At 37.2% G+C, this 11,092-nt stretch overlaps 1 protein-coding gene across 1 annotated transcript; it reads right to left on the bottom strand.

Moving 5' to 3' along the window:
* Positions 1 to 6,435: 6,435 nt before the first annotated feature.
* Positions 6,436 to 10,868, bottom strand: LOC148593200 (interferon upsilon-like). The gene is made up of 5 exons (XM_088531744.1): positions 10,731 to 10,868; positions 10,055 to 10,132; positions 8,188 to 8,325; positions 6,999 to 7,076; positions 6,436 to 6,534 (listed from the first exon to the last, which is right to left on the bottom strand). The coding sequence occupies exons 1-5, from the start codon at positions 10,866 to 10,868 to the stop codon at positions 6,436 to 6,438; spliced, it is 531 nt and encodes a 176-aa protein (XP_088387870.1).
* Between the last annotated feature and the right edge of the window lie 224 nt (positions 10,869 to 11,092).

The raw sequence follows: 11,092 nt of genomic DNA, 5'->3' as shown, positions 1-11,092 counted from the left end.
AGATGGAACATATTTAATGTTTGCAGGGGGGAACATCTGAAGCCTCAATTACCTTTGAGGTTTTCACTTCCAGGAAGCCAATACTTCTGGTATGTTGAATATCAGCATTTGCTTCTGAGACTAAATGCCTCAATCTCTTCAAAATATGAATGATGTGTATTAAGTAGCTGCTTTAAGTAGCTGCATGAAGAACAGCTGTAAGAAATGCAATGAAAATAGCTAACATTCAAAGAAAATCCTCCTATCAAGAAGGAAAATGAATAATTATACAGATGCAAAATTAGTTCTTATTAATACAAGGAAATCTTATATGATGCTAACTTTTTATTGCTTTAGTGGATTTAGACCTTGAACAGATTAAATTTTAGTATCAAAAGATGGTGCTGTTTTAGCAGCACAAGGTGATGCTGATCTAGCATGAATGACGCTTCTGACAGTTGCTCCATTTTGCCAGGTGACCTAAGCAGGTAGGATTTCCATTGCTCCCCTGAAACACTTCTGTAATGCCACTGTCCTTACCTGAGATCCAGGAGTATTTGCTGATCACACACATACTTAATAAATTAGACATAAGGAGCAGGGCTATCACTATTTCCATATTAAGAAACCCTGATATTTACCTGTGCCTAATAAATTAGGATGGGTTACTGCAAGAACAAAAGAATAGAGGAAAAAAATAGTTACCTAAGGTTAAGAAGGAAGGATAAGAGAGAAACGATGATAAATATCTGTAGAGGAAAATGCCTTCTTAACCATTGCCGCCATTAAGTATTGTTTTGTGATTCTAGATAAACTATCTGAACTACTGTGAGGAGTACTCACTTTACTTTGGAGGATATCAAAACACAGTAGGACAAAGACCAGAAATCAGCGATGACCCTTCTTTGAAGAAGAGGTTAACTAGATGATCTGAATTCCAACCTGAATTATTCTGTGATTCTATCATGCTGTCTTCTTTGCAGAGTATCATATGCTTTCTCTCTGCCCATCTCTCCAGCCTGTCAAAGTCACTCTGAATGGCAGCACGGCCTTCTGCTGTTTCTTCAACTCCTCCAAATACTGACTCACAGCACCTTTCAGCTCCTTCTCATAACATCCTGGATCCAAGCTCCCAGCAAACAGAAAACCTTTCCAAACAGCAGGCCAGGTCAGCAGATAGGTGCCTGTGTGCCCTGCAGCAGAGGGTTGCACACCACCCTCACTCATCACTTCCTCCGGGTGCTCCTGCATTACTCAGGGCCCCTTGGCCCAATTGCTTCTCACAAAAGCACACCCAGCTCCTCCCTTGAGAGCAGTGAACTTGTTCAGTATCTGCTGAGCAGCAGCTCCTACAGCTGCTGGAGAACATGCCCTGGAGGGTGGTGCAACCATACCTGAGGATGTATATGCTGCTCAGAACAGAGACAAGGCCCCCTTCTTTGCCTTCTTCTGCTCAAACTGCTGCACCTAGGACTTGTATTCCAGGAGGCATTGCCTAGCCCTGCCTTTTATAGAGGCCTCCCCCTAGCACCGTCTAAGGAGGGTACTTGACCCTCCCTAATCAAGGGTCAGCTGAAACAGAGGCCTCATTTGACTGATCATTAGCAATAGCTAGGCTGTGCTAAAGCATCTCGAGAAAACTTAGCACCTAAGCTGCTCATGCCTTACTCTCCTTAGCTGTTAAAACTCTTTAGTTTCTCCGATATCTGGCACAGTTTCCAACAAGCTTCTCAGAAGATCTAAGTAGAGCCCAGAAACTGCTTCACAAACATCTGTTGGCTGTCTTTGTAAGCTGCACTCATGTAGGACATTTAAGTACTGATATAGGTCTGTATGAGTTTGAAACCCAATTCTAAAAGCTTCCCATAACAGTAAATAACAATGTCCAGTGCAGTGGATCAGCTTCTGTATCACAATTCATGTAACATAGAGAAACCTTCACTAGAAGATTGGAAGAGTTGTTCTTCAGTCTCCTCCCTGTATACATTGTCACAAATTCAGGGTAGTGAAGTTCTGACCTGTTTGTTTTATGAGTGGGGGTTAGCACAGAACCTCTGACTTGCTTTTACTAGTGTTGTGGACCAATTTGTTCCCCAGGAAATCTGAAGATTCCTGTTTCTAGTATGGAAATGGCTGGCCTTTTCCCCTCTTCCTTGGTGTAGGATGTGACAATATTGAGGGATATAACAGCTTGCAGGGAACGGTACTAATTCCTGGAAAAAAAATATCTGAAGGAGGAAGCATCTGCTTGAATGACAGCTGAGTTGCAGCTCTGAAAATCTTTCTGTTTTAAAAAAGATTCAGTTTAGTTTAAGGAAAAAATAGGAATCTTTTGTGACAGGGATACCTAGAAGCATGAATGGACGAAGATCATTGAAACTTGTCATTTTTAGGCCAAGAATTTCTCAGGTGGCCAAGAACACTGGTAGGAGACCATGGTCTGTGCGGCTGTAGATTGCACGATCAAACTATGTGATATTGTTAGAGTCCAGATGGTACTGGAAATGAAATTGAGAACAGCTGATAGTGCAGCTCTGGCAGCGTGGTGGCAAAGTGTGCAGCAGCAGGGCCTTACATGGTGCTCAGGGTGAGTCAGCAAACACTTGGACAAGATGTAGTAACAGTTCTTAATGAGAAAGACATAACATGGGTCTTGGAAGGAGGGACAGTGTTTCCAGCATGAGGAGAGCATTTAAAGAGCATATGGGAGAGATCTGGACTCTGTTGCTTTTTAATGGAGCTGATTCAACTTTACAACCATTCTGGCCTGTCTGATTTGCGGCACAAGGTCCAATCTGATGTGGATTAGTGTTTTAAAAGTTTTTTTTGTTTGCTTATAATAGCAGATGATTACTCGGAAGTTATAAAATCTTTCTTCCTATTCCTTTTCCCTTTGTTGCCTAAATCAAAAATGCAATTTAGTAAGCTCATAAAAGTTTGAGAGAGAAATGACTGTAACAAAGCAGGTGTTATGTAATATTGACAGTATGGCAGGTTTAATTTTCAAGGAATATCAATTAGCCCTCCATCACATGGTTAGGAAACTGCAAGCATTCCTTGAAAAATACCCTGATGGGTTCAGTGTTTGAGAGAAGTAGATAATGACCAAAAGTACTAATGTACAGAGATGTAGTGAGGAGCACTGTGCTGTATCTACCTAGAATACTGGGGGGAGCCGTTTGTTATGTGGTCTTTTATTGCTCTGTTATGAGTGTAAAATATGAATGAACCTTAAGTAATTTGCTTAGTAACTGCTGTGTGCTGACTCCCCTTTCTTTAGATCTGAGTATGGACTCCTTCATTTTTAGTCAAAGTCCAGCTGAAACAGAGTGCAGACACTATTGGACTTTCATGAAAATGTTCAATAGGCCTACATGGGTGAAAAAGTTGCTTCTGACAAAACTCAGATGTAAAAAAGGGGAGTATACAGAAAGAGGAAGCAGGGGCAGGTAACCTGGGAGGAATAAACATCCTTCAAATAATCAGGGACAGGTCTAGGAAAGCCAAAGTCCACCCTCTCCATTTGGAGAGGGATGTCAAGGACAAGAAGGACTTCTGGAAATATATCGTTAACAAAAGGAAAACTAGAGGAAATGTGGGCAGGAGGCTGGTAGCAAAGGACATGGAAAAGGCTGAAAGTGTCTTCTTTGCTTCAGTCTTTTCTGGTTAGACTGGCCCTCAGCAATTCCAGGAAATGGAATTTCTTACCAGAAATGAAGAATTCAAATATGAGAAGATACCATATGACAGTTCAGCAAAACTGAAAGTAGTATATTGTTGTGTTGTTATGAATGAGTCCTAATTTGGGAACTAAGTTTGCTGATTCAGTGAAACAAGCACATCTAATGCAATTAAATTTTGGCTTAGCATAAATGAACTGTTGGCATTCGCAGAATTACATCTGAATTTTAACCTCCTAGAAATCTAGAGCATGCTTTCAATTCTATTAGGGATTGAAATAATTAGTATTTCCATTGCTTATCTGTAATGTATGCCACTGAAATTTATCCACCTCAATCATCTATGTTGTTTCTTAAGAGGCAGCTATTACCCATAACAAAAACATGGAAAATGGTTAAGTAAACAACTTCAATGGCTCAGTGAGAAAAGAGTCTCTTATTTTCATAATTATAGTAATATAGAGGGAGAGCCATGCCAGTTTCAAGGCTGAGTCTAGAAAGAATCCAAAAATGTTTTATGCTACACACTTATTAACAATGTTCTTCTCTGTTAGACCCTCCATTCCAAAGGAGAAAGTTGTAGTTACAGGTAACTGAGTAAAGTCAGGTTCAGGAAATACTGATATCACTGCTGATAGGTTTTTTTCAAGACTCAGTACTGCAAAAAAGTTCAGCTTGGGAGAAGATTCTGTGTGTGCGCCAAACTTTTATGTTTTTATTTTTGTTTTCCCTGGGGCTTGGTATACACTTATGGTGCCAGCAGAGAAAATACATAGAACCATCAAGAAAGAGTGAGAGAAAATATACAAAAACACCCAGCCAGGGAAGACCCTTTACCATTAAGTACAACCTCATTATTTTGTAATTGCTGGTCATTTTGTCAGCCGCAGCTTTGTCCATGAACAGTTTCCTTAATAAAGAATATTTTGGCAAGCATGATATTCCAGACTATCTTCAAACAGTATGATGACTTACTTGTGATGAGCTTGTGCAGTTTTTCAAGAAATGGGAATTTAGAAATATAACTGTATCATAGTGAGACAGGTAGTAGGGGGAAATTGGAAGGCAAAATTGAAGAGAGCTGTAAAATATATAAAAAAATATTTGATATCTTGTCTTAGAATAGCAAACCAGGAGTAGAGAAAACTCAAATAGCAGCTAACACAAATAGTTTGATGTTAAGAAAAGGCACTTTTGAGGTATAGAGGCATTTTGCTAATACTAGTAGCATATTTCTAGCTATTTCATTTGGTTAGTGAGAAAGCTTGCTTAGTTTTTATATGTCCAGCCAACAAATTCTCCTGCCTAGGAAGTAACAGTAACATGAAAACCAAGAATCCATTTCCCTATGAACATGGAGTTAGAGAACAGTAAAACGCATGTTCCACCAAGACCTGATTCTCATGCCATACATGCTGAACAGGTGAACAATCCATATAGAATGAAACACTATCAGGAAAATGAATAGCTTTTATTATTAACTATTGTTTTCTAGCAGGATTTATTTCCAGTCTTGACCTGACTGCAGTATATTGGATTTCATTAAACTGTAAGAAGAGCAGCCTTCTAAGGTGAATCATAACGATAAACTGAAATGATGTTAGGCTGCATATGTGCTTATGGAATACTCAGTGTTTTAAATGGGTAAAATAGGAAGCTATGTTTGTAGCTAGGTTCTTTTGATTATTTTTAACTTTGTTCTCTCTTGTGAGAGAAAGGGTTGATTTAGTAGACAGATTTCTATGGAGGTCACAAACAGTGAGATTGCCTTTTCTGGAAAAGCTTGGTTATCTTTTTTTTTTTTAATAAAACAACACAAGATTGATGAAAAGCATGTTCTTGAGCAATATGGTATTTGCAGTATGCTGCAGCAATGATTTGTGAACATTTGCTCTCTACATATTGCAGATATAAACTTCATGATTTCCTTTACTACTTTAAGTTTCCTGTGTGTCTGTGAATACGCAGAAAGGTGCGTTTGTGTGGAGGGAATACAGGTTTAATTCATTGAACATCCAAAGTTAAAGTTGCAAACTTTTCCATCATAAATTAAGTTTCTTTTTTTGGCTGCTAGTTGAAGCCAACAGTATCACTGCTAATCATTCGTAATGATTAGTCCTAATATATCTTCCTGTGTGGTAGGAGATATGGGCAAGTATTATAAAATTAATGCATTCATAAAATGAATGAGTCCAGTGTCTCATAATCTAATAATTTTTGGTGAGTAGTTCTCATCAAAAGAATCAGGAGATTTGAGGCATGGCATAGTGGAAGCATGCAGTCTCTTCCCCAGGTGGAATCTTAGGTGCCCTTGTAAATACAGTACTAAACGTGCATTGAAGAAATGTTAGACAGTCATAGGTCCAGATTCCTATAACTTGAGGAAGGTACTATGAAATCAGTAGTATTGCTTATAAGCTTTTCCTTTAGCATGAGCAAAAGAGTGGAAGGCCAGGTATCAAATCATAGAATCATTAAGATTGGACCTTTAGAGATCATCTAGTCCAACCCCCCCCCTGCACACGCGGGGTCATTTAGGATATGTATTTTATAAAGACATTCCAGGCTTTTTGGAAAATAAACACAGATGTATCCGCATGTTCCTTTATATTCTCTTTATTAAAATGAAAGTTATTATAAGTAGAAAAATATCTCAGTAAAAATAAATTAAGTGATTTCTAGGTCTAATTGAAAACTGTGCAAAGATTAACTTATTAGAAAAAACTATCTCAATATGACTTTAGGTCTTTAAAGTATTCGATGGAAACTGACTTTGTTAATGGGGCGCTCTTCTCTTGAATGAGAAATTTTCGGTTCTTTGAAGTATCTCTCTGGATTGTGCATGGATCTCTTGCCAAGTGCAGTGATTGTTTGACTGCGAAGAAAGATTATTAGAAATTATTTATTAACTTTTTTTTTACCTGTGAAAACATGACATTCAATATATTGGCAAATTGGATGTGAACTGAGAACAAGCATGCAACGATACATTGAAAAAGAAACTAGAGAAAAGATTTACATTTAGGAAGATCAGTTAAGATTGAAGTGCTCTTTGATAGATAAAATGGTCAATGCTGTCCCAGATGAAAGAGATGTCATCAAATGTGTGGCTATTAATTAATTAAAGTATTTTTAAAAGCCAGAGATGATATATTGACCTCAAAGGAGGTGTGGACCAAAAACATTTGTGTGAGTAGAAATATGTAGTTCTTGGTAGTTTGGCTTTGCATGACACAGTCTTACAGTTTTGGTCAGTAATGGGAATGCTTGAAGAGGAAGCTCTTCTGTAACTTTCAGTTTACTTAAAGTGAGTTTGAAGTAAAGAAGGAGCATGCTTACCTTGAGCACAGCCTCATTCATTTTCCTGAAGCACTCCTTCACTATGGATTCATGGTCAGTGTTAAGTCTCGACTTCAGCTGTTATTTTTAAGGGAAAATAAACTATTAGTTTAAGTAGTGAAGTAAAAACAGTTTTAACATGACTCAAAAACAGTACCCACCTTTATGTCTGTGAAGAGATTAGGAAATGAATGTATCAGTGCTCAAAATAAGGTATTGTTTATGTGACAATGACAATGCTGGTTTTGCATAATAATGACAATGCTGGTTTTGTCTTTGAAGGAATCCCATTTCTGAATAAAATGTGATATACTACATAAGAGCTATATGGTTATACTCTTTCATTAAAAATATGAAAATAATGTTCTTAAATAAGCATAAATTATTACTTTGTTACATGTCCTGTTTCAGGCTTTGGCCAACATCCAGAAGGATCAATTTGGCTGGGAGCTCAATATTTATGTGTTTTGCTCAGGACCATGTCTAATCACATACCTCCTTCTGTCATGCAGAAAAAAAAGTGCACTGTGGGTTCCCTATGGCAGCATAAAAGGATATGTTAGGGTATATATTTGTAAGCACACATTATTTCTCACTTCATGGGTTTGTTGGCAAATGTGATGAGATGGGTGTTATTGCAGGGCAAGTTATAAATCCCAGGCTTCATTTTCTGTAAACAGTTCTTAAACTGACGACAACTGAAAAAAAATGCTGAAGTAGTTTACTCAGCTGAAACAGACTGAATGTAGATGCATTCTGAAATATTTTGCTTAAAATTTGCATGCAGTTCTTTATATCAGCTTGTCTGGACAAAAGTCATAAGTAGTTGAAGAAAAGCATGTGCTCATTACCATGCCCCTGAAGTTGATATTTACTGAAAATAGTAAGTCATGTGCTGTAGAACTAGAAGACCCTTTAAGAAGACAGGAAGTAAATAGTTCCCTACCACTGCATCTGAAATAAGTGTTCAAAGGTATATGTGGAAAATTGAAAACTATTGTTATCTCATGGGTCAGTAAATATGCACAAGGGTATATGTCATTCCTTATATGCAGATTTTTTTTTGGTACCATTGCTTGAAAGAATCTGTTAAAGTTTGCTATTACATTTTTAGCAGTACGTGCATTTCATTTGATATGCATATTCATGACTTGAATATCATACTGCAAAAAAAAATGGCCATACTTACACAGGTCCTGAGCTGAGCGTGAGCTTCATACATTCCTCTTAGAAAAATGTTCTTATTTTGAAAAGGAGCATCTGATCTCATGAAAAACTCAGCGAGTTCATGAACTATGTGGGCAATGGCTGCATAATCGTACTTAACCTGTAACAATGTGGGAAAAATACAAATATAAACTATGTATTTTTTAAACTTTGCATTAACAGTACATTTTCCAACTGACAGAGTCCAATTATGATATTTTTCCATATTTTTGTCTCTTTCTTATGCTCTACTAAATTTTTTAAATTTTAAACTTATGAAAAGAAATATATATTGAAAAAGGCAACTTTTTTTTTTTTTGGAAAATCAGGAATTGTATGTGCAACCTCCAGTTACATTTATTTGCTTTTTTAAGCTAGACCCCTGCTTAGTGAAGTGATCTTGCATTTTTAGGCTGCATTGATATAGTTGGTTATGGTACAATATATGGGAAGCCTTCAGCTGGCATCCAAGAGGCAAAACTAGTTTTGTTTAACCATGACCTGTCTGGTTTCTGAAACTCTTATAAAGAGATGAGCTGAAACTGGGCTGTATGACTTGCTCTGGAGTAGTGTCATGCTCCCAAACAAGCACACTTCTTATTTTGTGTCATTGCAGGTGTGGACTATAGCTATAAAATGTGTGCATGTGTCATACAGAAAAACATGTAATGTAGGAAAACATACCTTATTTTGGAATCATTTCTACTTTTGTTAACTTACTGCTAATTGTCCACTTTAAACAGCAAGAGTGACAAAAAAAGAATCAAACCACTGGTAAAAGTGGTATCATAGCTTACATCTAAACAATAGGAAAAACAAAAGATTGGGACTTTCTGCCTTCCCTTTTCTGGTCACTAATTCTGAATATTCTTTACCTTTTCCGGAATGGCATATTAAAGGCAATTGAGAACTCAACACAAAAACACTATTAGGGCTACGGACTTTATTATTCAAAATGTGATATTAAGGAAGAGGAAAGTACCTAGGTAACTGGGTAAGTCATTATTTGGTTTAGTCTTTATGATGGATATGGTGCTTCACAAAAAAGAGCCTAATCAAGAAAGGAAACATGTTTTTTATTATTTTTTTTCCCCTTCGTTTAGCTGATTTCCAAAATCACCTTTAGAGAGTATCTGTGCCAAAAACTTCTCAGAACTATGAATGTACTTTTCTTTGAATGGTATTATATCCTAGAATCATAGAATCCTTAATGTTGGAAGGGACCTTTAGAGATTATCTAGTCCAACCCCCCTGCATACACAGAGTTACCTAGAACAGGGGGCACAGGATTGTGTCCAAGCGGGTTTTGAAGATCTCCAGAGAAGGAGACTCCACAACCTCTCTGGGCAGCCTGTTCCAGTGCTCTGTCACCCTCACTGTTAAGAAATTTTTCCTTAAGTTCCTGTGGAACTTTTGTTGCTTCAGTTTGTGGCCATTTCCTCTAGTCCTGTCAGCAGCCACCACTGGAAAGAGGCCGGCCCCATCCTCCTCACTGCTTCCCTTGAGGTTCTTATAGACACTGATGAGATCCCCTCTCAGCCTTCTCTTCTTCAGGCTGAAGAGACCAGAAATTGTGGTATTAAAGTTTGAGTTGATTCAATTATCAGGTATCCCAGACTGCTGTGGACTCCAAAATATTGACACGTGTGTAGGGTGTCATTACTTAGCTGGTAAACCCTCAAGGAGAAGGATTATGAAAGAAAAGTTGAAAATCAGCCTTATTCTTTAAAATGGTAGTTTAGTATTCCCTAATTCTCATATAAAAAAAATCTCGTGACAAGGCAAATAACCTGAGACAGAGGTATTACAATAAAATAATATCAAATAAATATTTTTATTTTTCTACTTACTGCTCTTAGCATCTGCTCGGGGGAGCACAAATCTTCATTGCCCACTTCCTCACAATCCAAAGAAAAGCTTCTTTTGTTCTTAAGCAAAACATATGTGGAGATATTTTAAGTATGTGTAAAGCTAGGTTTATCATGGAAACATTTCATAGGAAAATCAGTAAATAATCAGTTATTTTTTAACAATGAAGTATAGGAAATAATGTAACAGCACAGAACACTACATATCTCCTGAAGGCGTGTGAAGATTTCACTTATTTACTTAAAATTGAGGACATTACTGTTTTTGTGACATGACATTTTAACTCTTTCTGCTTTTCTAAAATGCCCCAAGGTAGCTTGGTTTATATTGTGGTATTTTGGGTCCAGCAAGTGCCAGTTAGCAGGGATCCCAGGTTACTGGAGACTCCGGAATATGAGACATTTGCACAGTGGATGTGGAACCTTCTTTTAGGAAGGCACTGTAATGTTATACATTCAACAGGGTTAGTTCAAATTTTAAAAAATCTACATTTACAATTGTCGGCCTTGTAGAGCAGGGACATTCTGGCTCATACATATTTTTTAAAGAATTGCAGTCACACAATTATTATGAAAGGCTTCTTCATTTCTAAACTGAAGAAAAATAGATTATAAAGTACATCTATAGATTACGACAATATTTTACACATTCACGTACCACTTTCTCAATCTCCTGTAAGAGCTCACTCCACTGAACCCTTTCAAAGCACTGGTGATTCTTACTTTGGTGATTACCAAGGGTTGTAGCAGTTAGGCAGACAGTTAAGAGGCAGAGGAAGTTCTTGGGAAAATACATTTTTTAGTTCTGAAATAACGAAGACAAGGATAAAGTGTTAATATAATTAGAATTATCTTAGAAATGCAAATCTTGTATGCAAAGTCATACAAGTGCAATTAATTATTTGCTTCTACTTGTTCATTTTTAGTCTGTAGTATTCTTAATAAAGGCCATAACGGTAACTTTAAATGGACATAATTTTAATCAGTCCACTTAAATCTGAAAGAATTTATTTACTCCAA

Source organism: Tinamus guttatus, unplaced genomic scaffold (assembly GCF_059628265.1).
Source record: "Tinamus guttatus ecotype Peru unplaced genomic scaffold, ASM5962826v1 Tinamus_guttatus_pri_ptg000430l, whole genome shotgun sequence".
Taxonomy (NCBI): Eukaryota; Metazoa; Chordata; class Aves; order Tinamiformes; family Tinamidae; genus Tinamus; species Tinamus guttatus.
This window is presented reverse-complemented; position numbering and strand designations above follow the sequence as displayed.

Coding starts and splice junctions, on each gene's coding strand:
- LOC148593200 (XM_088531744.1), bottom strand. CDS start 10,868: ATGTATTTTCCCAAGAACTTCCTCTGCCTCTTAACTGTCTGCCTAACT. Junction 8,326..10,054: donor CCGAGCAGATGCTAAGAGCA/GTAAGTAGAAAA, acceptor ACATTGTTACAG/GTTAAGTACGATTATGCAGC. Junction 6,535..6,998: donor TGAATGAGGCTGTGCTCAAG/GTAAGCATGCTC, acceptor CTTTCTTCGCAG/TCAAACAATCACTGCACTTG.